At 51.4% G+C, this 27,419-nt stretch overlaps 1 protein-coding gene across 3 annotated transcripts in view; it reads left to right on the forward strand.

Moving 5' to 3' along the window:
* ANP32A (acidic nuclear phosphoprotein 32 family member A) overlaps window positions 1-23,350 on the forward strand; it is a 40,182-nt gene extending 16,832 nt beyond the window's left edge. For all 3 annotated transcript variants that reach the window (XM_060618181.3, XM_060618179.3, XM_060618180.3), the window contains exons 2-7: window positions 14,963-15,112; window positions 15,322-15,444; window positions 17,543-17,741; window positions 18,939-19,036; window positions 21,790-21,853; window positions 22,114-23,350. In XM_060618181.3, the coding sequence (XP_060474164.1) occupies window positions 14,963-15,112; window positions 15,322-15,444; window positions 17,543-17,741; window positions 18,939-19,036; window positions 21,790-21,853; window positions 22,114-22,175 (696 nt within the window). In that variant the 3' untranslated portion in view covers window positions 22,176-23,350. The remainder of the gene's footprint in view (window positions 1-14,962; window positions 15,113-15,321; window positions 15,445-17,542; window positions 17,742-18,938; window positions 19,037-21,789; window positions 21,854-22,113) is intronic.
* The last annotated feature ends 4,069 nt before the right edge of the window (window positions 23,351-27,419 follow it).

The following is a 27,419-nucleotide window of genomic DNA, read 5'->3' on the forward strand; positions in this document are numbered from 1 at the left end:
GCTGCCCCCTTACAGAGCACCTACTGCAAGCCTTGTGTCCAGCTCGGTGTTTGGCAAACAACACTTTTTTGATCCTCAAGAACACCCCTAAGGTATGCATGTGGACACCCATTACCAGACAGGGAAACTGGCCCCCTGAGGTTAGATGGCCCTCAAGGCACGCCGAACTGCCCCCATGTGTCCTAACAGTCCCTTCTGCTTTTCCCTCCAGACTGGCCAATCTGGGGGCAGAGGGCAAGGACACCTTATCATTGGGTCCCTGGTGCCTGGTGCGGTGCCATCTTGGCGTTTTTGGTAGGCTCTAAGCGTTGTTGAACGAGCAGAGGGGAAGTAACTTGTCCACACAGGTGCAGTGGTGAAGCCTTTCCATTGTAGAACTCCGAGGCTCCAGGACAGCTGCTCTGTGGGTCAGAAGTAGGATCTGATTCCAGCTCTTTGGTTAATAAGTGGGATGAACACAAAATGACATACGTACCCGTTTATCTGAATTGCAACATTAATGTAGAAAAGGATTGGAAGCGACCCAAATACTCATCAATAAGGGCCCGGTGAAGAAAAATGATGGCACATTCCAAACGGTGCAAATAAGAAACAAGAAAGGTTTTTGTGTACTATGTCACATGAACTTCATGGAAAACGAAAACAAAAAAAGGCAAAGATCAGTATATAATATGCTAATATGCACTAGTTTTGGGTAAAGGGGAGAAAAATAAGATTTTGAATTTGTGTATGTGTAAACAAATTCTAGAAGGATATACTTAATGGGTGGGATGGTTAACTAGGCAGGATGGGAGGGAGAATTGACTGCTTATCCTATGCTTTTTTTTTTTTTTTTTTAAGTATTTATTTTGAGAAAGAGAGCACATGAGCAGGGAAGGGGCAGAGAGAGAGAGAGAGAGAGAGAGAGAGAGAATCCCAAGCAGGCTCCACCCTGGCAGCATAGAGCCTGATGTGGGGCTCGAATCCATGAACTGTGTGATCATGACCCAAGCTGAAGTCAAGAGCTGGTCGCCTAGTCGACTGAGCCACCCAGTCGCCCCTGCTGTTTGGTTTTGAAACCATGAGAATGAATGTTAACTTCTTCAAAAAAGTAAAAAGAAAAAAAATAACGGAAGTCACTTTGGACTCGCTATTTTGTCTGTCCGGGCAACCCGTCTCCCCATCCGAACAACGAGGCGATTGGATTAGAGCAAGGTTTCATCACGTTGTGTATATTGTGTGTATCTCTGACTTTTGTGGGCTTTTCCAGGAGACACTGACCTGGTCCTAGGTCTGCAGTCCCTTCTCTTGGTGGCCTCGACCTGGATCAGCTCTGGCTGTTTGAGAAAGGCCGGGGCGATGCAGAGAGCAAGGAGCCCTCTGCCGAGGTCTGGGCCTTGTTTCTGTCCCCGTGCCTGGCAGTTTATCCTCTGAACACCCTGCCCTGGTGTGACTCAGTTGGTTCTTCCCTCAAACAGGAGGATTACAGTGAAGAGAGACTGTTCTGGAGCTTTCTGGCAAAGTGCTGCAGTTTAATAGGAAGGAAAAAAAATGGCAGAATGTTTTCCCAGGTTATTTTTAATGCTTTTCAGTTCAGCAAACATTAATTGAGAGCTAAGTGCAAGGCAGCGTGGGGGAGTCAGAGCTACATAACATCTCATCTCTGCTCTCTGGAGTGTGAAGTCTTGGGTGAGAAACTTGAGTGTAAAATTCCTCCTCATACCGTCCAGGACTGCACAGTTTACCTCATCTGGTCCCTCAGACGTGTGGGGTTGGTAGGGATTCTCCCCATTTCACAGATGAGGAAATGGAGTCTCAGTGAAGTCTTGCCCAACGAAAGCCACACAGTTCCTAAGTGGTAGAGCCTGGAACTAAACCAGATTTTCTGTGATGCTCTTCATGAGCCCAGATGCTCGTAAGCAGAACATTCCGCCACAGGAGATTTCCCGGAGGTGTGTGGTGTGGGCCAGTCTCTACCTGGAAACAGTCAGCTGAGCACAGTCCTCAGTAAGCCTCCTTCACTGTTCGCTTTTATGGAAGGGCAGTGGAAACCTCAGGCTTATGGTCACACATTGGGTCTTAACCCCCTTTGCTGTGGTCCCAACAGTTCGGACCTCCACTGCCTGTGAAACCCACCACCCTGCCACAAGTTAGGTGCAGAATGTCCCAGGCGTGTGTAAGGGTGGATGTGACAGCATCCTTCTCGCCACCCCTTTCTCCTGCCACCGCTTCCTCTTCTTTTCCTTCCCTTCTTCCACAAATTCTGTCATCCTCTTTCCCAGAAGAGCCACACATGCTCCCCGCTCAGGGTCTCTGCCCTGGCTGTTCCCTCCCTCTACCTGAAAAGCTCTTTCCGTGGCTTCAAGTCCCCACTGGAAACTCCCTTGGATAGGAAAGTGGCATCCCTCCCCACTACTGCTGTTTTCTCTTTATGGTATCTGTTCATATTACATACAGACTACATTGATCGCTTTCCTGCCTCACCCCCCGTCCCCTCCGATGTGCAAGCCCACGAAGCCTGGCAAGTTGGGCTTTGCACGGTATCCCTAACGTCTGCCTAGCATAGGTGCCCAGCATCTAATAGATACTCTGTACACAGTATTGAACAGGTAAATTGTAAATTGCCCTGTGGCCTAAACAAGTAACACTTCTTTAAAGAGGAAAGAAGCAAATCATAGCCTCTTTTTTAAAGGCGAAAAGACCCAAGGCTTGTCTCTCTGCAGCGCTTCATCATACAATATCACTCCATTTAATAATTGTTCAGCCCTGTTTAGAGCCCTCTGCAGACGGTCACTTAGAGGCCTCTGATTTGTATGCTTAGGGAGACCGCTCACTGGTTTGTTTTTGTTTTTTTTTTTCAGAGCAGCCTATTCTTTTCTGGGACAGTTGTAATGATTTAAACACTCTCATAGTTTACGTGGGGCCGAAAACTGCCTCATTGTAATTCCTGCACACTGATCTTCGTTCTCGAAGCACAGGAGAGCACGGAATAAACGCACTTCTGTGTGCACAGGACACTCCTTCAAGATAGTTGGAAAAAGATGGCTGTCGAAAGGCTCTCCCCCACCCTCCGGCCAAAACATCCCCGGTCCCTTTGATGGTTCTCCCGGTGCCACCGTTGTCAGGGGCCTTCCCACCCTGGGTGCCTTCCTCAAGTTTGTTCTGCCTCAAGTTTCAGAATTCAAGATTTAGTCCCGTCGGAGCAGAGTGTATATAGAGACCCTGCCCAAGGAGCCTCGGTCCTTGTTGACCTGTTGCTGTCAGCACAGCCTTGGGATGACCTCGTCTGGGAGACAGAACACATTCGGTTCACTTTTACATTGTCTCTAGTCGTTGAGCCCCTCTCGGACTCTTCAAGAATCATAAAGGTTATTATAAGGGTTTGTTTTTGGTTTTGGCTTCTGGCATTTAAAAAAAAATTTTTTTTAAGATGTATTTTTGAGAGAGAGAGTGCAAGAGGGAAGGGACAGAGAGATGGGTGTGGGGGGGGGGGGGGCAGAGAAAATCCAAAGCAGGGTCTAAGCTGACAGCAGCCAGCCCAATGCGGGGCTTGAACTCAAGAACCATGAGATCATGACCTGAACTGAATTCGGACACTCTATCCACTGAGCCACCCAGGTGCCCCTGTACCTTATTTTATTTTTATTTTTTTTTAATGTTTATTCTTGAGAGAGAGAGAGAGAGAGAGAGTGAGTGTGAGCAGGGGAGGGGCAGAGAGAGAGGGAGACACAGAATCCAAAGCAGGCTCTAGGCTCTGAGCTGTAAGTACGGAGCCTGACCTGGGACTCGAACTCATGAACTTGCAAGATCATGCCCGTAGCTGAAGTTGGGCACTCAACTGACTGAGCCACCCAGGTGCCCCACCCTGTCCCCTATTTTAAAAGATAGTAAACATGAATAAAGTTCTGTCTCCAAAATCCACGTGAAGAGGGTGGAACTCTGGAAGTAAAGCAAAACGTGCAGAGCCTTCCACTTTATTCTTTCTCCTGCCTTTGACTGCCTGTGTCTTTTCCTCAGTGTCTGTCTGTCCCTCTGCCTTCCATCTCCCGCCCACCCCTCGCTTCCCCCTCCCTCCCTCTCCCTCCTGCCATTGCTCCCATCCCTGCCCTCCCACTTAGTAGACAGGGGGAGCTAACACTTACTTCTCAGCATTTCCATTGCAAATACTTTTACCATAGCCTTTCATTTACAGGCTTAGGCTAAGGTGCACGTGTCCCATTTTTCTCAAGGAGAAAGAACGGAGATTAAATTGCTTCTCATGTGTGACCCTTGGCTAATTTGCTTTGTGGCCTTGGATAGAAAAAACTTGCAGCCCCCAGCTTTAGGCTCTTCTGCATGATGGGTTCCCATTTCTGCCCAAATCAGCGGTTTCCTATTGGTGGTTGGACATGAGGCCTTCCACACCGCACTACTTGCTCTGTTTCTGTCATTGCCAATGCCACTGTCATTTTGGGTAGAGGTGGCAGGGAAGGAGGCCAAGGTCGAGAGTTTCGACTCTGAGGCCACTGAGCCTTTCTTTGCCTCTTCGGCATTTCCGGTCCTGCTGGGTGTGTGTGTGTGTGTGTGTGTGTGTGTGTGTGTGTGTGTGTGTGGAGGCGGGAGGGAGGGAGGGAGGAGGGCCAGGTTCAGGCATGGGGCTCTTTTCCTCACAGCTGTTTTCTTTTTCCTCCTTTGTTTCCTCTTGCTTCCAGGAGTTCATCACGGAGAGGCCTGTGCTTTAGGGTGTGGGAGAATTGAGAACAGCCCAAGGTCTGATTCCGTAATGGGCTGTGTGACCTTGGGTGAGTCACTGGGTTGGTTTTCACAGAGCTTCATCAGTTGCTTGAGGAGCTGGAGAGGATCGGTGGTTCCCTAGAGGTGGTGATGATGGGGTCCTTTGGTTCTGTGATGTACTTTTTAATAGCCAGCTGCAAATTTGGCTGAGGCACGTCCAGAGGCTGTGGGACGCGCGTCCCAGCCTCTGAGTCTGAGTCTGGGTAGTGAGGTGTCTTCTCAGATGGGCTGTGCTGCTGGGCTGGGCTGGGCAGAGGGTTGACCTGCCAGCTCGTGGATCTGAGGAAGTGAATTAACTTTTGTTTTGCAGACCATTCTTCCACTTGGGGGTCCACAGGGAGTGGGTAGCAGTCAAGGTCCACACTGGGCCCACTGCCCTCTTTTTGGACTCTGCTGACCTGAGGACTCCAGTGGCATTTCCACATCAGACTGCCCCTGCTGTCCACAGGTGCCCCTGCTGTCAGCCAGGCTGACAGTCCCTGAATCTGATTTCAGGAGTCCAGATCAACCACATCAGGCAGCTGGGACAGAGGGCCCAGGAAGCCATGCTTGTTGATTTGTCTAGGAGTGGAACTAATGGGATGGTTTGCTTCAGAAAGTGAATTGGGGGGGGGCGCCTCAGTCGGTTAAGTGTCTGACTTCAGCTCAGGTCATGATCTCGCGGTCTGTGAGTTCGGGCCCCACATCAGGCTCTGTGCTGACAACTCAGAGCCTGGAGCCTGTTTCAGATTCTGTGTCTCCCTCTCTCTCTGTGCCTCCCCCGCTCACGCTCTGTCTCTGTCTCTGAGAAATGAATAAACCTTAAGAAAAAAAGTTTTTTTTAAAGAGAGTGAATTAGGGAGGCGCCTGGGTGATTCAGTCGATTGGTTGAGTGTCCAGCTTCGACTCAGGTCATGATCTCACTCATGGGTTCGAGCCCCACGTCGGGCTCTGTGCTGGCAGCTCAGAGCCTGGAGCCTGCTTCAGATTCTGTGTCTCTGTCTCTCTCTGCCCCTCCCCCACTCACACTCTGTCTCTCTCTCTCAAAATAAATAAACATAATAATAAAATTTAAAAAAAGGAAAGTGAATTAGGGATTAGTTAGCCTTTTAGAATCTAGAAGATTCTTCAGAGCCATCACCACCCCACCCCCCCCCCCCCCCCCACTCCATTCTTTGCTCTAGCTTCAGTGACCCGTTCCAGTTTGACCATTTAGCAAGTATTTACTGAAAGCCAGCCCCTCTGGGCAGGGCACCAGCGGGGAACACTGAGACCTCAGCCCTTGGTAAGCTTGTGTTTGGAGAAAAGATCACAGGAAGAAGAACTGCCAGATGCCCTCTGTGGCCGAGCAGCAGCTCTCAGAGGACCCTGGTGGAAGGAGCACTTTCCCTGGGAGACGAGTAGGATGAGTAGAATTCCGGTTGTCTGAGTATTCAATGCAGTGATGCCTGGGGAAGCACTTTGTAAACTGTCATATAGGGAAGAAATGCCAGGTGGTGCCACCGTGTTTGCTGCAGGGCAGGGAGGCTGGCAGAGAGGTGAGGTGGGGACAAGCTGCCTTGGGAAGAGGCACAGGGTTTTTGGTCCAGGAGCACTGATGGCTGGGGGGCTGGGAATCCTTCTCCGGCTTTGCAGTCCCTGTGGCCATGAAAGTCTGTGGACCAGGAGTGATGGGACGTGATAGGACATGATCAAAGCAGCGTTTTAGGAGATTGGTCAGGATTTACCCCTCTGCTCTCTGGGCCTTCCCCTTCAATCTCCTCATGGCTTTTCTGTTGCGTGGGGCCAGTGCTGTGGCTATTTAATAAGATCATTGTGAACAGTGTGGTTTTTTTATGAACCGCAGCATTGTTGAGCAGGGAATAGGACCCCGTGAGCTGAGGTGCCTGCTCCCTGCTGCCCTGGGAAAAGGCAGACATCAGATGGGACGATGCCAGACTGCTGCATTTGGAACCCAGCACCCTGGGCCTCTGGGGGCTGTTTTTGTGACCCTGGTGTGTTTTAAGAGACTACACGATTGATTTTTGTGTTTCATTAATTGCCTGGGGCCCCAAATTTCCTTTCTGGCGTCCCTCAGTGATGATTCCTGAGCTCTTTTGGTCCATGAAATCTCTCACTTCCTTTCGGAGGAACAGAGGCTGAGTTTGGATGTGAGTGGGACTAAAAGTAGATGGACCCACAGAATTTTGGAGCTAGAAAGGATCTCCTCTCTGTGCTCAGGCTCCATTGTCCAGTGTGTGAATTAGGGGGCTGGCAGAAACCCAGAGAGGAATGTGGCTTTCCCCCAAGGCACACAGCAAGTCCCTGGCAAGGTGGGCACCAGGGTCGAGGTCATCTGACTGCCTGATCAGCACCCTCATGCTTCTTGTCCCTCTTTCCTCCTTCTGGTCACCATTCAGATACCACCTTCTGGGGCCAGTTTCAAACTCCTGCTTCATCCAGTACCCACTAAAGGTGGGAAGGGACAACCATGGAGAAGATGTAGCCTGCTAGGTTGCCAACCGATCGCATCATCCACCGGAGCCAAGACCTCATCTCTCCCTGTTCCCACTACACTGCCTTCCCCCAGCAAAGTCAGACCAAGACACCCCCTCCCCACGTCCTGGGTCCAAACAGCCTTCTGGCCCTATTTTCTGCCGCTCTGGGAATACTTTGCTTCCCATACACTTAAGGCGGACAGGGCTAGGGCAGGGGCTGGGCGGTCAGGGAAGTGGAACTGACAAGTCTTGAAGGGGAGTAGAATGTAGACTGGCCCCGGAGGGAGGAATGAGGTGTTAGGGGAGGAAAGCCAGGGCCCGAAACATCAGGGAGGAGGCCCGGCTGTGCCGGGGGCTCACTCGCCAAGTGGGGCCCATGCCACAAGCCGGAAGCCCAGGTCCTACAGCCATCCCCGCCCGCCTCCGGTTACTGCGAGTCTGTCCTTCTGGCTGGAGGAAGCATCCGCAGCGGAACCAGCTCCTCTCTGTCTCCGAGGCAGAAACCGAGACCTCCCCGCACCCGCTGGAGGAGGTAGGGAGCCGGTTCCAGGCGGAGCAGGAGCCAGTCACAGGGTTTATGTTAATGCGGGCCCTCCCCCAGCCGGCGCTTAGCCTATTACCCGGGCCCTGGCCGACAGCTTAATTACCGCTGCAGCGCGCCTCGGCTTGCGTTCCACGGTTCCCTAAAATAATAAGGATGGCGTCACCGACTTCCCGCGGCCATGTGCTCCCACCCGTGCCTTCAGAGCTCTATTGTAGGAAACAAACAAAATCCAGACACTCAGATGCTTTTTTCCTTGGAGAGATTTTTGTTTTTGTTTTTGTTTTTGTTTTTTTTATTTTAAGGTAGTGTTGGGACCCTGCCCCTTAAGATTTTAAAAGATCTTTAAGGTGTGGAGGCCAGAGTCTTGGCTACCACTGAGGCTGCAGAATAATCCTCCTGTTAGCAGAAATTCGAAAGCTATGTGGATGATTCCCCAGTCTTCCACTGGGGCCTCTGATTTCTGCTCAGAGGGGTGGTATGGGGTAGCTTGACAGAAGAATCACCCAGCTCAAGGTTCCTGGACTCTGGGCCAACTCTGGACCTCGCTCTTTCCTCTGGAAAAAAAAGAGGGCTAAACTTGACCAGCATTTTACAAACTGTGGGTCGCATTAAAAAAAATCGCATTAAAAAAAAATTTTTTTTAATGTAACAGAAAACAGTAATTGTAATAGGGTACGTTTCGTTTTGGTGTGCATATCTTGTATACACAGGACATGTGTGCACTGAGCCAGGGTATAAATATATTTTTACTGTGGGTTGTGGTCAGAAAGCCACTGACCTAGATGATCCCAAAAGGCCTTTCCAGCTTTCGAAATGTCTGACTTTTCTCCCAGAGCCTGACTTTCCCCTCCATGGAACCTGACTGGGTTTTGGCAGGTCTTGCCACACAAGACTGTTAAGCAGAACTCGAGTTTGGCCTTCTAGCCAGAAATGGGATCTGCAGCAGGGGATGGCCCATTTAAAAGCTGACCTATTTAAAACCCATGAGCACCAAAAAAACGCGGGGTCAATTTGATTTGAGTCTCCTCTTCTGTGCAAGACTGGAACCTGAAAACTAAATTGGTCAGGGACGGACAGGTAAAAACCAAAGCTACAAATATTTGTTGAATTCTTGCTCAGGGAAAGAAAAGAAAATCGAGACTCGAGGCCAGTGGGGGAAAACAAGGCCAAAAACGAGAGGTGTAGATGTAAGGTCGAGAGGGGTATATTTTGGGCCTACTACCTTAGTTCTCCAGAATGTTAAGAGGCTTCGTGCATTCCATGAGAGACAGCTTTGGTGGCTCAGATGTGGCGGCTTGCCTTTGTTCCCATTCTTGTGGCATGGCTGTGGACACCGTGGTAAAGGTGGCTTGTGGATCACGGAGAAGGCAAGTGGCTTTTTCCAAACTGGGAATGCTCTAAGTGCATTCATTATTTCACTTAATCCAGCCCTAGGTGATGGGCACTGTTGTCACTGGGGGAAACGGAAGCTCAGGAGAGGTGAGATGAGCTAGCAAGTGGAGAATGTGGACTTGAGCCAAGTCTCTCTGACTCCAGAGCCTGCCTTCTGTCCACCTCTCCACGTTGCCTCCGGAAGTGCTGGGAAAATAAAGAGCTGTTCTCACTAAAGCTTCCTTCTCTCTGGCTCTGGCCTTCAGAGGGCTCTGTTTTAGGCCCAAGCTGTCCATTTAAATCAGGGCCAGCTGATCACGGGCATGTGACCTGTGCTTAGGAGGGCCCTCCCTTGGGCTCAATGCGCTGCTGTCGTGCGTTTGGAGTTCTTAATAATTTTTGACCAAGAGGGCTCATGTTTTCATTTTGCACGAAGCCCTGCCAACGATATAGCCAGTCCTGGCTTTGATATAGTACATCCCCTTGCTTGGGTCCCTCCTGTCTTCCTTTAACATGCCTGTCCTGCTGGGGCAGAGGCATTTGAAGAATGCGCTCTGTCCCAGCCTTCGGCCTGCTACCTGGCACGCTGCTCTGAGGTTATTTACCAGCCGTCTGCCTCCTCCCAGCCGCCACCACACCTCTTGCTGGCAGGGACCCTGCTGCGGCTCACCGGCTCACCGTTGCCTCTGAGTCCCCTCAGCATTTACCCAGGTGAACAGTGTCATAGGAGCACCCTTGGTGGAGGGAGGGTTTTTTTAATAGGCGAGAGATTGGCGTGCAGAGCACTGGGTCAGGTCAAAGGGAGCGTGCGCAGCTGGCCTGCCTCCTGGGGGACACAAGACACGTGGAAAACGTTGTTTATAAGAGGTCGGGTTCATTCAGTGTGTAGGGGACCCGCGACACTAAGTTTGACTCACTCTGTACTCCCGGCACCTAGTGCTGTGCCTGGCACGGTAAGCAGGACATTTGTTAAGCAGTTGCTCTGGTGTCCGCTCCCCGCTAGGCTGATTACGGGGAAGGACAGTCCCTGACCTCTAGGAGGATCGGATGCTTAATACACGATTAAATGATTCATGTGGCAGCTGCCCTCAGTGCCCTGGGATGCTCAGAGCTGGGTGTGGGGAAGGTTTCCTGGGGAGGAGGGGGGCCTGAACTCGATTTGTGATGCAAGGGTGAGATTGAGGAGAGGTCAGAGTGGAGGGCCCACTTAGGTCAGTGTAGGAACTTGGAGCCCCCGTCCCTCCCCCCGAAACACACACACACACACACACACAAGGAATGTGTTCTAGGCTGGGGTTTGTACTTCACAAGTTAAACAGATCCCATTCTCCTCTTTCCGCAGAGGCGGCCCTCAGGGACAGAGTCAGGGTCCTCAGCCAGCCAGGTCCTTGACCTGTTCGTGTAGTCCAGTGTCCCCCGCTGTCACAGAGACCCCCTTGGGAGGCAGAATCGGACTTAGAGTGACTTCGATGACTGTGATCAGGAATGCGGTGTAGAGAATAGAGAGGAAATGGTCACATTTGAGAGAGCTGTGAAGACAAGATTTCACAGTTTTGAAACAAGCAACGGGTTGTTCCTTAGAGTAATAATGTGTTTGTGTTTAGCACGGACGTTTCAGCTCCCATTGGTGAGAAATGATTGCTGTGTCCTTGCTTTGGGGACAAGTTTTTCAGGAAATGCTGGAGCCGGACAGTCTGATTTCTTGGGAAGCTTCAGTGGCCTCCCCACTGACCTCTCGTGAGGGCTGAGTGTGAACATGCAGACTCCTCTTGGGTGTTGACACCTGAGGAGTGAAGCCTAGAATCCTGTGTAGTTTTGTCCATGGGTGTTTGAAAAGCTTCTGCTACCAGCAGAGTAAGCCAGTTGTTGGGCTAGAGAGCAACCACATTCAGATATTTTTAAAGGGCCAGTGAAGCTTGGGAGAGAGTCTCAACCCAAAGTACAAATTTCCAGTTTAATTTTAACTTTGCACTTAGCTCACACCCAGGATTTGGCAGGGGGAAGTGGACCTTAATTTTTTTTTTTTTTTTTTTTTTCTTTTTTTTCTTTTTTAAGGAGAACACACCCTGGATGTAACAGGGATATGTTCTCTGCCTGGAAGGGCTTGGAGTGGCGGCCACCGCACAGAGACGGGAGGAAGTGGGTTGGAATTGGATCAGAAGCTCAAGAGTGGATTTGAGGAGCGCTGGGGCTGGTTGGAGGTTTGCAAACGTGGGAGTCTGTCCTGGAGCTCTAGGAAAGGGCCACCTTCTGGGGACCCAGGGGGACCCGGGGGACGTGCATGGAATGACTCCAGATCACCTCTTGGGCCGGTGTTTTTGTTTTTTCCTGTTTGGTCACTTTCAGGCACTTCACAGGCGGCTTACCTGCCATCCCCAAAGTGACAGTCACTCCCCAAAGCAGCAGTGGGTTTCCCCCTCGTGGTTTTGGGGCTTTTTGGTGATATCAGCAGCCGCAGTGTCTGAACCTTGCCCCTCTCTCACATCTTTGATCTCACCCCAAACACTGCCGAAACTCCTGCCAGGAAGGAAATGCAGAAACCAGTGGTGGTCCCAGAGGCCCCGCAGACCTGACCTATAACTGGCCACCGCTGGCACTCCAGAGGGCATAGACTTGCCCAAGCGGCTGGAAGCAGCCTCTTCCCGCTTGGCAAGAGCAGGGTGCCAGGTCCCCCAGCCCCTCTCCACATCCTTGCTCCCTAATCACAGTGTCATCTGAAGGAGGGCTGGCTGGGATTTTGTTTTGGTTACGGAGGAAGTGTAACCAGGGCGGGGACTGCCAGGAGCGGTCCCCACCCTGCTGGTGGACCTGTTGGAAGGGGCTTCAGGGGCGCTTATAGGGTTGAGTTGGGGGAGTCTGGGAGAGCGCGCCTCACATTTGGGAACATCTGAGGACCAGTCAGGAGCCAACACTGACCACCTTGGTTCACTGCATGGGGTCTTATGTCCATTCCAGGGGCCATTAGGATAGGTGGTTCTGATGTGGCTGTGGAATGGGAAAATCCCATTCCCACCAGTGAACCAGCTGGTGCCAGCAAAGCACTTCAAGGGGGCCTGTGCAGGCTCTGGAAAGATCCGATGGTTCCTATTAATAAAAACATTAGTGGCAGCCGCTTGCGTATCTTCCCCCGGGAGGAATGGCCCCCAGTTGGCGGTCGTGTGGGGTGCCGGGACTGGGACCCCGTGCCTGTCCGTAGAATTCCCAGGCAGCGCCGTGGCTCTCTGGAAAAGAGGCTGACTTCCGGGAGGAATTCCCCTGACTCCCAGCCCCACCACCCCCATCTCTAAGGCTTTCTTTTCCTTGGCAAATGGTCGTTAAGAGGAGAAGCCCTTGACCCGTCTGGAAAAACCACATGTCTGAAATCTTTGAGGGTGGACTGGAATCCCTGCTTGTATTTGTCTTTCTCTGGTGGAGCTGTAAGAAACTGCAGCGACTTCCGAAGACCGCAGGCCTTGTGGCTCCAGAGTTTGGTGCAGATGAAGGAGGTGGGCCTACCCCCTTCCCCAGCACTGTGAACCTCCCTCCGTTTGCCCTGCTCCCCTAAGGCCTGGCTTCCTGGCTCTACACTGATTTCCTGCCCTAGGGCAGAAGGCCTCTCAGGATTTATTCCCAGGCACTCTTGCCAGTGACCTTGAGAAGGTGGCTTGACCTGGACATCTGGCCTCTCCTGGGGACTGAGGGAGTGGAAAAGGATTTAACTTCTCTCATCCCAGATCCGAGGGGAAAGGCAGGACTTGGCGGCCATTGCCTAGGCCCAGAACGGGTCAGCTCTGGGAAGGAGCTCCTGTGCCTGGCTTTGCCCTTCCTGGCAGATTGCCACTGTCGCTGGGCTAGGCACACCACTTCTGTCTGCCAGGGAAGAAGAAAGCAGGGTAACTGTGGGGGCTCTGCAGTCCAGATGTGCCCCGAGCGCCCCTGGTCTGCCCGCTGACAAGGGTGGGCTGAGAAGGGGCCCAGCAGGCCCACTGTAGATTCTGTCCCCCCAGGTTTCTGCTTGGCCTCGAGACGCCTGAGCAGGAGGGAGGATTGGAGGACTGTGGCAAGCCGGTCATCCTGGGCCCGGCAGGAAGGTCTAAGCAAATTGGCCTGCTCAGGGGGCTGGAGGAGCTCTGGACAGGGGCTGGTTAGAACAGAAGGCCATCTGCTTGTCCAGGAGAAGAAAAGGCTCTGAGGGGCTGGCATGACCCTTTGGACAGTGTGGGACTGCCATTTGGAAGAACTAGATCGTACTGTCTGAACCATCCGTGACCAATCAGAACCTGTAGGGGGAAGTCCTAGGGGGACAGCAGATCCCGACATGGTGATGTGTGTTTCCTTGAGGCTGTGGGGAGCAGACAGGTGGGGATGTTGTGTCCAGCACCAGATGCGGCCAGGAAGAGTTACCTTTAAGGTGCCTGCCAGCCCTGGGTGGCCAAGGAGCAGCCAGACTGCTGGGGCAGGAGTGGGTCACCGGGGCATCCTCCTGGAGGGCTGGGCACCCTGGCTTCCCTTGCTGACTCCCCAGAGACATCGGGTCCTGGGACTTGATGTGTTCCTCAGCTTGTCTCCCCACCATCTGTACTGGAGCCTGGAATCTTCCCTTCAGCCAAATCTACCTTTTAACCACCTAATGAGAAGTTGCTTTTCAGGAGTCTTTTTTTTTTTTTTTTTTAATGAATTCAGTTTTTTTGGGGGGGGGGGTGTTTTGAAAGTTCACTTATTTATTTTGAGAGAGAGAGAGAGAGAGAGAGAGCGGGGAAGGGGCAGAGAGAGAGGAAGAGAGAGAGAATCCCAAGCAGGCTCCACACTGACAGCAGAGAGCCTGAGGTGGGGCTCAAACTCACAAACCATGAGATCATGACCTGAGCCAAACTCTTCTTTCTACATCATCAGAAATAAAGGATTTGGACCCAGATTGGAGTAAGAAGAGAAAAGAAGAGAATCTAAGAACTCCAGCGGCAAAATTGCCTCCAGGGAGTTTTAAAGAAGGGCCAGACAGGGTCACAGAGGTGCTTCCAAAGACTGACTTTTTGTACTTCGACGACCTCAGCATGCATTACGGGGCCGTCCTAGGGTTGCGGATTTCCATTCTTTTCCTTTCACATCTATGCTCAGGACCCGGAAGAGCAGGGTCTAGAGATGCACTATCCCGTATGGTAATTCTAAGTATCTTTTTACATTTAAATTAAGGAAAATGAAAGTGAAAACTCAGTTCCTCAGTCTCACCAGCTGGGTCACAGGTGCTCAGTGGCCACCCTCGGCTAGCGCCTCCTCTCTTGGCCAGAGCAGGAGGCATCCATCGTTGCAGGAGGTTCTGTTGCACGGGGCTGGTCTAGAGAACGGGGAGTGGGGGGCTCCCTAGTCTGCGGCCCCTACCAGGGGCCAGGCCAAGCGGGTGACTGTGGTGACGAGTGGGCAGGCTCTGGCCGGTGAGCTGGTGAGGGTGGCGTACGTGTGTGTCTTGGGCCCCGTCCGCACGCCGAGGGTCACAGGCACACGGAGGCAGAAGGAGGGGAAGTAGCTGGCCGTGGGAGGTGGTCAGGCTGAGGCCACAGGGCCTGGGAGGAGGGAGGTGGGGATCTGACGGCGTGGCTGGCGCTGGTGGGAAGCTGGGGACTGTGGCGGCTTATGTTTAAGGGGAGTTTTGGAGAAGTGTGGCCGTGGCGTTGGAACGAGACCACCTTCCCCGGGGCGTGTGCCCACCCCCTCCGTCCTTCCCCTCAGGACCGCAGACGGCAGGAGGACCCGGGTGGGTGCTGACCGCACGATGCCCCTGAAGAGACAGAGGAGGCGCAGCCTGCAGTGTAGGACAGACTGACTGCTCTTTGGGTCTGACCGCCCGCTGGCCTTCCCTTTGCAGGTGAAAGAGCTCGTCCTGGACAACTGCCGGTCAATCGAAGGCAAAATCGAGGGCCTCACAGATGAATTTGAAGAACTGGAGTTCTTAAGTACAATCAACGTAGGCCTCACCTCAGTCGCAAACTTACCAAAGTTAAACAAACTTAAGAAGGTAAATAGAGTCTAGGAGTGTGCGCTGGGAGGAGGGGAGAGGGTCGCTTGTTGCTTGGTGTTGAGGGGGCGCGAGCGAAGGTGAGGCGGCCGCGTGCGCCAACACGCCCGTGGTCGAGGCCCTCGGACGACTTTGAGGGCTGGGCACCCTGGGCCCTCCGCCTTCGTGTTAAGAGCTCTTTCTGCTTTTCCCCTCCCTGCCCTGTTTAGCTTGAACTAAGCGATAACAGAATCTCAGGGGGCCTGGAAGTATTGGCAGAAAAGTGTCCGAACCTCACGCATCTAAATTTAAGTGGCAACAAAATTAAAGACCTCAGCACAATAGAGCCACTGGTGAGTCATTCTGGTCCTTCCCTCTCCTCGGGGCGGGAGGGGGGAGGAGGTGATATCAGGGAATACTACTTTTGCGTTTGTAGAATGTTTGGGGCTTGTTTTTTCTTTTCCTTTTCCTTTGCCTTTTCCTTTTCCTTTTCCTTTTCCTTTTCCTTTTCCTTTTCCTTTTCCTTTTCCTTTTCCTTTCCTTTCTTTTTTTTTCCTCACTTCTTTTACTTTATTTGACTCTCGTGTGCTATGAGATCAACTTGGACCTACTATTTCTGCCATGTCCGCAGAGAAGCTGAAGCCTAGCGAAGTTAAATGGCTTGAGCAAGTTCACACTGCCAGAGTGGGTAGTCAGGGGGCCGGGTGGGGTAGGACCCTGGCCTCAACTTCTGGTCCAGTGCTTTTCTTCTTACAGTTTCTGCTCAGCTTTGGGAACCTGAGCTTGGTTCATAGTCCCTCGTTGGGGAGGGAGGAGCCACCCAAGAATTAAGCTGCCCCTGGGAGTGGCCACCTGTTTTCTCCTTGGATTGCTGGCCTGAGGCTGGTACCCCCAAATGGTGGGATGGCCCCCTGGATGGCACAGAATGGCATGGGGCAAGAGCCTCGATGCAGGCCTTGTTCTGAGGGGCAGAGAGGAGAGTGACTGAGCCATGGTCTCTAGTCCTTGGTGTGATAGTGACCAGGGCCTCAGAGACGTGGGCCGTGTTTCTGGCTCCTGTTCATTTATATAGAGCTGAACACACCCCAAACTTAATGGGTTTACTCACCAGAAAGAGACAAGGCATGGTCACAATAACAATTTCTCCATTACCTGGATCTGAGTGATTGTGTTCCCTTGATTTCAGCTGTCCTTGACTAATAGCTTTCTTGACATACGGAAATACTACCACGTTAAATAGGCATTCTTACTGCGAACATACACGTAAGAACCCTCTCGCAAGCCATCCACCTTAGAGTCAGGGAAAGGTCATGAGGGTATTTTGCCAAGTTTGCCACACTTTCTAGGTTTACAGAGTAGAAGTTGGGGCATCCCTCAGTTCGGGTTTGTAGGGTTCTTGTCCAAAAGGCACTCCCTGCCCTCTGTGGACGCTCGAGGGGCAGGTTGATGGGCCAGAACGGCAGAACCAGAAGCCGGCACATCTTTCCCAAGCTCCGACTTTGCCCGTTGTGGCGTGGAGTCAACTATGAGTATATGCGTCCCACAGAACTTCTTTTTAGGTCTTCCACCAACCTCCTAGGGCAAAGCAAAACTATTTGGATCTACCTGGAAGCCTTGATTTCGTGATTTCCTAGGAAGATCTTTGAAGTTCTGTATGTGTGTATTTGGGGAGGCAGGTGTAGAGACCAAGCGTATGTGTATATAAAACATTGTGATTCGGCTTACGATGAAAGGTCTGACCCAGACAGACAGACAGACACACCCTATTCTCCCTGCACAGACCACACATGTTTTTGGAGCTTCTCCTTCCCTGGGTATCAATGTGATTGATGCCTTACGCTCACCTCCTCAGGCTGGGGGAGGGTGTTGGGCTCGCCCACCCAGACCACAGCCCAGACTCCTTCCCTGCCCTTGACCTGCTGAGAATGACTTCTCGCTCCTGAGATCTTGAGAGCAACTGAACATTAGTAATCACTTCTACCTTATCGGGGCTGTGAGGATAAACTGAGTTAATACCTAGTGTGCTATGTGAATGGCCGTCATCCACACCATCATTAGTAATAGACACATCAGGAGTCTCTTTGTTCGTGGCGCCTTTTTCGTTCCCCTCTGGCTCCTTCGTCACAGGGGCAGCCGCAAAACTCTTGGCTGGAGCCCCAGGGAGCCCCAGGTTAATTTGAAGCCGGTCACTGACACGGCCAAAGCTGTATTTGCAGACTAAATGTGTTAGCCTTGGATGGAGCTTCAAAGGCCCTAAAGTCCACCCTCCCATATGAAGGTGAAGGAACCACCCTCCCATGGGTGAAGGAACTGAGGCCCACCAACCAGGGTGACGGGGCTGGGCAGAGCAAAGCTGTTTCCTCCACCTGACTCAGTCCCCCTCCTGCTTCCCCCCTGCCCTCCCGCCCTCCCACAGATCATTCACTGTCGACTTCATGTTTCTGCTTGCAGAAAAAGTTAGAAAACCTCAAGAGCTTAGACCTTTTCAATTGTGAGGTGACCAACCTGAACGACTACCGAGAAAACGTGTTCAAGCTCCTCCCACAGCTCACATATCTCGACGGCTACGACCGGGATGACAAGGAGGCCCCTGACTCAGACGCCGAGGGCTATGTGGAGGGGCTGGACGACGATGAGGAGGACGAGGATGGTGGGTGTCGGGGGGTGGGGAGGGTGGGGAGAGTGGGGCTGCTTTGCTGCCACCATCCCTCACCTTTCTCACTGGGGCTCGAACCCCAGAGAGGCGTCGTGACACTGCCTGATAGTGCAGTAACTCTCTAAGAAATCTAACTAAACCTTCCCTTCTGGTTTTTCCTCTTTTCCGAAGTTCCCACCCCCGGAATGAGATCCTACAGTGTCTCTCTGTAGTGTGACTGTGGACTCCCCAGCCCAGGGCTGGTGAGCGCACAGAGGAAGGTGGGGTGTGGCCTGAGGGTCCCATTCACCTGGGTGTCCAGCAGTGGAGATGAGGTCATGAGCTGGAGAGGTTGTGGGGCCCCCTGGTGGCTGCAGCCCACAGGACCACAGGCGGGACCTGCAGGGTGTGGATGCTGGAGCCCCAGGGGCCCCCAGGGACCCCGGAAGTACAAGAGGCTGCTTCGCGTGGCATGCTGGGCCCCCTGGTGGTACGGGGAGGGTGAGGTTGAGCAGTGAGCGGCAGGACCTGCAGGGAGGAAGGAAGGAAGAAAAGAAAGGAGCGCGTCCTGTCTCCTTCCCCCCTGTGCCAGCGTAGTGTAGTTTCCCAGCGGGTTCTTCATGGCCACAGTAACATAGAGAGTTGAGACATTTGGCCCATTAATTCAGACATAGGATTTTTGAGTTTCCTTGTTAGGTCAGATACTCAAGACACCCATTTGCCTTAGTTTATTCCATCTTGTGGTATGACAGGAAGGGCCCAGGACAGGAGTCCTGAGGCCAGGTTTCTAGGCCCACCTCCGTGGCTAACTCTGACGAATGACCTTGAACAAGTCACATCCCCCCTCAGGGACTCGGATGTTCACCTTTAAAGCAAGGAATTTGGCTAGATGCTCTTGGCAAATGAATTGACTTCCCTGCCTTCCTAGACCCTGTAACTTGTTCCTCTGATCCAGCGAGTTCTCTGTGGGCTAAGCCTCCACCCAGGACCTTCTCGTTTTTGTACAACTTGGGAGGAGGGTTTAGCTTTTGGATGACTCTAGGGTGTGTTCAGTCACACTGGGGCTTCCAGGCTTTGGGCCTGAGTGGGCGTGGGAGGGTCCTGGGCCCCACGGGAGACTACCTGTATGGAACACCCGTGCACAGCCTGGGCTCGTGCTGTGAGGGAGGCGGGCTCACCACCAGTTCCCTTGTCCCCATTTCTGCTGCACAGAGGAAGAGTATGATGAAGATGCTCAGGTAGTGGAAGACGAGGAGGATGAAGAGGAGGAGGAGGAAGGAGAAGAGGAGGACGTGAGTGGAGAAGAAGAGGTAAGAGGCTGAACCGGGCAGGGGCACCAGCTCCCAGAGTCCCCCTTACTTGCTGCCTATGACTCCGTCCAACTTAAAGGCCTCAGTGATCGGCCTTTGGCAGCCAGGAAACCCTGGTTGGGGAAACGAGACCATGTCGGGGCCTTTTATGGGGCTACTATGGGGGAGTCCAGGCTTGCAGCCAGCCCCGGGAGAGGAAGAGGGAGAAGATTCTGGAGGCAGGTCAGGAGGGGAGCCATGTGCTGGTGGAAAATTACTTCTTAGGGAATCCACATCCTTATTTTCTGCCTTTTTGCATTCATACGTTAATTCAGATATTTACTGAGCACTTAGAGTGTGTTAGAGAAAATCAAAGACTGCTTTGAACTCATGGGTCATAGGAGAAGACCCTGCTTGGTGCCATTCAGAGTGACAAGGGTCCCTAGCACACGTGGAAATAATGCTGTGATCCTAATACGTTGGCTTGCTCCCAGCGTCTTAACAAGGTTTGTGCGTGTCTGTGAGGGTTACTAATAGCACAGTCTGAGGAGGGCGGATCCCAGCTCTACCATTTGCTGGCTGTGTGTCCCTGGACAAGTTCCTTAACCTTTCTGAGCCTATTTCTTCATCTGTAAGATAGGTATTGTTTTACATCTGAGTTGAAAAGAAGGATCAATTCAGTGAATTCTTAAGAGAATATAAAAATTTGTAGGTAATACCACTTACTATTTTAGGCTTTTACACCCTTCTCCAAGGTCTTGTGCTAGGTTTTCTGTTTGGATGTTCGGAGTCTCTCTGTAATAGTCATTTTTCATGACTTGTTCAGAATTCTAAATCAGCTTTTCCTGATTACAAAAGTTAGACCCGGAAGGGCGCCTGGGTGGCTCAGTCAGTTAAGCCTCTGACTTCGGCTCAGGTCATGATCTCACAGCTCATGGGTTCAAGCCCCGCATCGGGCTCTGTGCTGACAGCTTAGAACCTGGAGCCTGCTTTGGTTTCTGTGTCTCCCTCTCTCTCTGCCCCTCCCCTGCTTGCACTCTGTCTCTCTCTCTCTCTCTCAAAAATAAATAAACATTAAAAAAACAAAAAAAGGGGCGCCTGGGTGGCTCAGTCGGTTAAGCGTCCGACTTCAGCTCAGGTCACGATTTCGCGGTCCGCGAGTTCGAGCCCCGCGTCGGGCTCTGGGCTGATGGCTCAGAGCCTGGAGCTTGCTTCCGATTCTGTGTCTCCCTCTCTCTCTGCCCCTCCCCCGTTCATGCTGTGTCTCTCTCTGTCTCAAAAATAAAATAAACGTTAAAAAAAAAAAAAAAAGTTACACCTGGAGAGGCTGAAAGTGAGAACAACATGGACAGGGTACCTACCTTCTCCGATTTCCTGTCTCTATCCTGCCACAGACCCATTTGGACAGGATCTCCTGCCCACCCCAAACTTAGGAGAGGCACAAGGCAAGGCAAATAGAAAAAGATCGGGTTCCCGCCTAGTTCTGCTGCTGGGTTTCCCTTTTCCCTAGGTGTAGGCTGCAAGAATATTGCAAATGTTTAAAAAATAAAGACTTAGAAAAACAGTCCCCCCCCCAGGACAGGGCAGTAAGTCATGTTAGCTAATGGATTTTTCATCTTGCGCTTCCTGTCACAGGAGTCCCAACGTGCAGGGTTTTGTTGTGGTTTTTTTTTGTTGTTTTGTTTTTGTTTTTTTTTTTTGTAATCTCATTGACCATCTGCAAGAGTTCTAGCTTCCAGTGAAGTTGAACTTACACACAGACCAAAAAAGTCTTAGCAGACAGACTGAAAAACTATTTGGTGATCTTATAAAAGGATATGTCTCTTGACAAAAAGAAGGTTTTCATCAAGATCTTTTTATTTTATTTATTTTTTTTAAGTTTACTTATTTATTTTGAGAGAGAGAGAGAGAGCATGAGCAGGGGAGGGGCAGAGAGAGAGGGAGAGAGAATCCCAAACAGGCTCTGCACTGTTAGCTGAGACCCTGATGTCAGGCTTGAACTCACAAACGGAGAGATCATGACCCGAGCTGAAACCAAGAGTCAGACGCTTAACTGACTGCCCCACACCAGGTTCTTTTTAAACTATGGGTTGCCTGATGCTTTAGGAACAGTGTTCAACATGTAGAGATTCAGCTAGCATAGGACTTCAGAAGCAGCGTAAAACAGGGATCCTGTGCTGAGAATGAATTCACACACCTTGCTGAATCTCAAGGAGCTGGGAATGATGTCCTCCAGGGGCCTGGGATTGATCGTCCCCTCCGAGTGATCCAAGTGTGCAAGGCGGTGGACAGGCTGGGTAGCGTGAGGTTGAACTTGCCCACAGAACCTGGATTTGCTAAAACCGGGGTCTTCCCTTGAAGCGAAAACTACTTTGAGGGCAAATAAAAGCACGGCTGGCTTGTGCATGACAGAGTCGGCTTGGGGAAGTTCCTCTCCCGAGAGCGCACAGATTGGAAAGCTGCTTGAGTTACAGGGACTCCAGGTCAGAATTCTGAACTGGGTTAGAATCTGCCATCCCCCCCAACATTGTTTGCAGATACTGTGTGTGATGTGGGCGATTTCTTCTGGAGAAGGGGTTCAGAGCTTTGTCATTTTCTCAAAGGGATCCTGATGCAAGAGAACGTCTGCTTTGGATCCATCCTGAGGTGGCAGGTTCTTGTGAGGCTCTGAGAGGCCCCCACCTTCTCGATCTCACTGTCTGGGGAAGTGGCCTCTTCAGCGTGTCCCTGGGCCAGGGGCATCACTAATGTCTGCTGTCTGTATTCTCTTCTAGGAGGATGAAGAGGGTTATAACGATGGGGAAGTAGACGACGAGGAAGACGAAGAAGATGTTGGTGGTATGGCAGCCTTTTTACTCTCAGCTAACCTGGCCCCCTCGGTCGGCAGCGGACCGCACAGGCCCTGGGGACCTGCCCGAGGGTAGAACACACCCATCCGAGGCCCCCCCGTGCCTCCCTGGCTTGCAGATCTGCCCCCTCAGATCTGCCAGGGATGGCCCAGCTTCCCAGACGTATGGTCCCCTGGTTTCCCAGCAGGTGGGTCGAGTGAGAGGCAGGCTCAGTGTTTTAACCTAAACGCCTTTTCCTTCCTCTTCCAGAAGAAGAAAGGGGTCAGAAGCGAAAACGAGAACCTGAAGATGAGGGAGAAGACGATGACTAAGTGGAATAACCTATTTTGAAAAATTCCTATTGTGATTTGACTGTTTTTACCCATACCCCCCCCCCGAAATCCCGCCCCCCGAAACTTATTTTTTTCTGATTGTAACGTTGCTGTGGGAACGAGAGGGGAAACGTGTACTGGGGGTTGTGGGGGGAGGGAGGGCGGGAGGGGGTGGAATAAAATACTATTTTTACTGCCACTCTTTATTTTTTTCCCCTACTTTTTCTTTGTGTCTGGTTTTGTCCCTGTAAATGCGATAGCTAAGGTACACACCAAGTGAGCATTTGTTTCTTACTCTCAAAGAGGATGGTTTGGAGGGCTCTTCTGTCTCCTGGTACTTCCGGAGTCTCTGGAGTCAGTTGGAAGGTCGTGGCTGGCCTCCGTTTGGTTTCTCGAAGCCCAGAAGGCGCTGAGCACCAGCCACGTCTTACCTCTTGTGCTGGTTCCCGTGATTTCTGCATTTCTTGGGCCTGCTAGAGGCATCCAACGCCCTGGTTTGTAAATAGCAACCTAAAGGCGTATTCTGGCACTGGTTGGGGGACATTCCCCGTCTCTCATTCCTTTCCCTCTTCACAGATGGTGGTGGGCTTTGCTCTGTGAAGAAGACTGTGGCGTCACTCTTCAGAGCTATGAGCCAGAGAGCCGAAAACAGCAGGCTTATGGGTTATGAGTAGAACGGATTCGGTCATGACAATTAAAAGAGAAGAAGCAAACCCTCAAACTTCAGCCTCTTTAAAATAAGATTAAGAAAACACAAAACTGTCCTATCTTGTTCTGTAAAATACTCGAACGCCTTGTTTTACAAAAATGACCAGAGAATTCTTCCGCGTGTCCTTCTGTGCTTAGACCGTTTTTACAAACCTAGGCACGGGAGGCAGTGCTGCATGTCGGCTGGGTTTTTTTTTCATACACCCGAGCACGGATAAACTAACGCAAAATTGTATTTTCTTACCTAGTGGAAATCTGAAATGACTGCAAATTCCTAGTGAGTGTACAGGTTTGCTTTCGTGTCCCCCTTCTGGATTGCTTTAGAAGTGACGTGTTCTTTCCTAGCCCGCGTTTCATCTGTATAAAAGAACATCTGCACCGGTTTTTCTCCTCCCCCTCAGAAGAGCCAAACTTTGAGTTTTATGTCTGTTTGTCATTGATAAATTTCAATAAATCTTTTTATACAATTTTTTTGGGGATGGCTTCTTTGAGTCCAGCAGGCCATTGATCTTTCTAAGATGCATTCCAGATAACCTGCTAGCTGATGCGGGGAAGCGTTAGCATTGGTTACCTGATTAAAATAGCTTCTTTACAGAGTATGGAACCTGGTGCCAAGTTTTGGAGGCTTGGGGTTCTCAAAGCCAGGCTCTCAGTGGTGTGTGGTCTTCATTAAAAGCTTCGTCTTCAGAGTAAAAACCCAAAAGATGTAAAGCTAGAAAAAGAGTTCCTCGAACACCGAAACAGTCACCCAAAAGTGAGGCCAACTTTGGGACCTTATTTTGAGTTCTCTTTCGTGGTTTTGTTGGAAAGAATACTCACCTGAAGCCCCCAGGGAGGGATAAAAGAAATTTGTTCCTTCTTTCCTTAACCATCGTTACGGTAATTTCTCTTACCTCTGAAGAGTTCAAAAGCATGGATCTTAAATGGCTATGTAGTAGTCCATTAACTATTCTGACTCGCTTGATTCTCAGTCTAACCACATGGTTAGAGGTTTGAGTTGTTTCTCACTTCCCCCTGCAACGGTTCTGTTCTACTTTTTGTGGATTTCTCAGCACAGAGCCTTAGAAGCAGGGTCGTGGAACCAAAAGTTGGACATTTCTAAGGCTCCCGTGCAAGGTTCTGTGTTTTCCAGGAGGATTACGCCATGGTAGAATACTGTGGTAGTTAATGCGTATGCATGTTATGTTCATTCTCTGCCTTACGTCTTTGAACCCTGAGTTCTAGCAAGGCCTGGTTCTGCATGGTTCCAGCAGAATGAGGTGCTTCTTGGGGAGAGACCGACCCACCCCGTCTCTGGGCGGTGCCCAGACACCTGCTGTCCTGCTCTTTGGCAAAGACATCCTCCAGCCCCAGGTGGAAGGCGGGGAAGATGACCTCCCAGAGGCCAGGTCCCATGCCAAGCAACGGGATGGTGAAGATCAACTGGTGGGCATGCTCTGTGCCTCCCGGAGCCGGCCAAAGAACACGGGGAGGGGGTGAAGTTGAGAGCGTCTCGGACCTGGCCCTGGGTGTTCTGACCCTGACTGCCTCCTTGGGGGCTTTAGAGACTAGCTGACTCATGTAGATAATGGACACACATGCTATAAAATGTAAGGTAAAATGCATAGTGATGACTGGGTTAGTGTTGATGGGATTAAGGGAAGAGCAGACTATCTGTAGCAATCATACCAAGTATTTACATCAACCCTTAAGGAAAGGTCTTGCTGTGCCCATTTTACAGATGAGGAAAACTGAGGTCAAGTGATGTGGAGGTAAGAAGAGGTGGAGCCAGGATGAAACCCAGGTCTGTTTGAACTATTTCCATTTCACTGAAGTTAGTCAAGAATGACAAGGAGGAAGAGGAAGCTCAGCCCAAGGGGCGGGTGGGGGGTGGGGAGGCACTAAAAGCCTAGTCATTGAACTCGCTGTGTGCCAGGTACCACGCTGTATGTGCGTCATCTCCACCTTACCGAATCCTCACAGCTGCCTTAGGTAAGTGCCGTTATCCCTGTTGTACAGGCGGTTTAGTGACTGGCCCAAGGTCATGCAGGCAGGAAGGAGCAGCGCCAGTAATAAACCAGGGGTGTGTGGTTCCAGAGCCAGCCCTCTTACCTTCCACCAGAATCCCTGCAGCCACCTCCTCCTTGCCCGTCACGGTGCCCCCAGGACAGAGGTTTCCCCGCTGAGTGCCAGCAAATGAACAGGATGGACCCTTGAGAGGGAAGGGCCCTTAGAAATCACCCAGTCCTCAACCGTCCCATTTGACCAAAAAGGAGACCAAAATCAGGGAGGGTGAGTGATGTGCCCAAGGTCATGCAGCGAGGCGGTGGGAGAGCCCGGCGTGGAAGGCAGGACCCCCTTTCCTGGGCTGCTGCTCTGACCTCCGCAGCTGCACTGTGGTTGCGGGGAGCCCAGCTGTTGTGGGCTTCCAGAAGTGGAAGATACACAGTGTAGTGCCTTCCAGGAAGAACACCGCTAAGCCCTGGGCGGGCAGGACGGAGCGAGCGCCACGGCACACCCGGGTGCTCCATTGGCTTCGGAGTGTGTCCTGTGTTTTTAAATGTTCCCCATAGTGTCTGACATTGGTCATCCCTGGAATCGGTGTGTGTTTCCCGATGCAGAACCAGTGCCTGGAAAGAGCGTAATGATGATGCTTCTAGATTAGGAGCTACTCTGTGTCATGCGCTTTATATCCATGGCCTCCCTTAATCCTCGTACAGATTTCACTGACGAAATCAAAGTTCAAAGAGAAGACAACTAGCCTGGCTAGTAAGTGGCGGTTAAGCCTCAAGCCTACGTCCTGACGCTGGAAGACTTGTTCTTATCCACTGTGTTAAAAGGGCCAGGCGGCTGAGGGAAGGCGGGGTGAGCAATTCCGTTTTTCTCGTTTGCTGACTTGCAAAGGCTGTTTTTATCCTTGTTCAGAAACTCATTGTTCATGGTTGGAAGGATTCCCACAGTGGGTCCCTAATAAGCAGCTTTGCACAATGGTGGCCCTGAGTCCCTGGACCAGCCCTTAGACAGGCCCCTGTGGCAGGCTGGGCCCAGGGGTGAGTGAGCAGGGCCGAGGAGAGGTGGTTGGACGCAGGAGGGCAGGTCAGGCCGAATCAGGCAGGCCATGCGCACGCCAGCAGGGGAGAGACGAGAAAGATTCCAACCTGATGGCCGACTGTGACTCAAGAAGCCGATGCAGGGGACATCCGTGGAGTTGGTCTGGCAACAACACTACAGGGACCACCAGCAGGACTCGTGTGGATACAGACCTGAAGTTCAGGTAGGGCTACCCGCTCTGGTTCCGGGGATGACCCAGTCCTGGCCAATCAGTGTATTCTGAACTTAGACCATGTTGAGTGGTACAGGGAAGAGCCTGGAACCCAAACTGGTTAAATGAGGCTTGGCCCCTGGAATTTGGAAAATGAGCAACTTCCTGTTGGGGGTTTGGTTGGGGCTGGGAGGTCGGAGGCCCGGGAGTTGTGGAGGCACATCCGTTGGACAGAGCCTCTGGATCATTCTGCGTCAGCCTAGGAGAGTCCAGACGACTATGAGGGAGTGAAGACACGCAACATATATTTAGAACTTGTTGTCTGCTGGACGTCGTACGTTATTTTGCTTGTTTCCCATCGGGTAGTCGTTATTACCCCCATTTCCAAGATTGAACACATTCAAGTGCTCCATAAATACTAGCCGCTTAGTGGCAGACAACAATAAATGCCTTAAAGAAATCAACCTGATGTTTCCCAAATTTCCCTGATAAGAATCCCTGGGGCTTGTCAGCGGTCCAGACCTCACCCCCTGGGAATTCTGGTTCAGTAGCTCTGGATCGAGGCCGGGAATCTGTGTGTTAACAAGTACCCAGAGGATTCTCATCACTGGGGACTCAGTACCCACGATGGCCTCCTGAAGAAGGTATGGCCATGCTCATTTAAAGTTGAGAAAGGGAAGCTCCAGAGAGGTTAAGTAACCCACCCAAGCTAACACAGGCAAGTGACAGAGCTGGGATCTGAACCTGGCTTTCACACTTGCTGCAGAAAGAGGATGATCCTACCTACTGTGTACCTCATTGGTTGCTAGGCGATGGGAAAGTGGAAAGCAAATCTGCTATTAATAAGGGAAGAGGAGGGGCGCCTGGTTGGCTCAGTCAGAAGAGCATGCGATCCTTGATGTTGCGGGTTGTGAGTTCGAGCCCCACGTTGGGTGTAGAGATTACTTTAAAAAATAAATAAATGAACTTTAAGAAAAAAGAGGGTGGGGGGGGGGTGCCTGGGTGGCTCAGTCAGTTAAGCATCTGACTTCGACTCAGGTCATGATGTCACAGTTCGTGTGTTCGAGCCCCACATCGGGCTCTCTGGTGTCTGCACAGAGCCTGCTTCAGATCCTCTGTCTGTCCCTACCCTGCTCGTTCTTGCTCTCTCTCTCTCTCTCTCAAAAATAAATAAACCATTTAAAAAAATGATAAATAAAATAATAAAAAAATTTTTAAAGGAGAGAGGAGAGAGAGTGAGAGGCCAGTTTTATGAAAAAAGAGGCCCAAGCAACCCACATATTTTCTATAAGAAG

This window comes from Panthera onca, chromosome B3 (assembly GCF_046562875.1).
Source record: "Panthera onca isolate mPanOnc1 chromosome B3, mPanOnc1 haplotype 2, whole genome shotgun sequence".
Lineage (NCBI taxonomy): Eukaryota > Metazoa > Chordata > Mammalia > Carnivora > Felidae > Panthera > Panthera onca.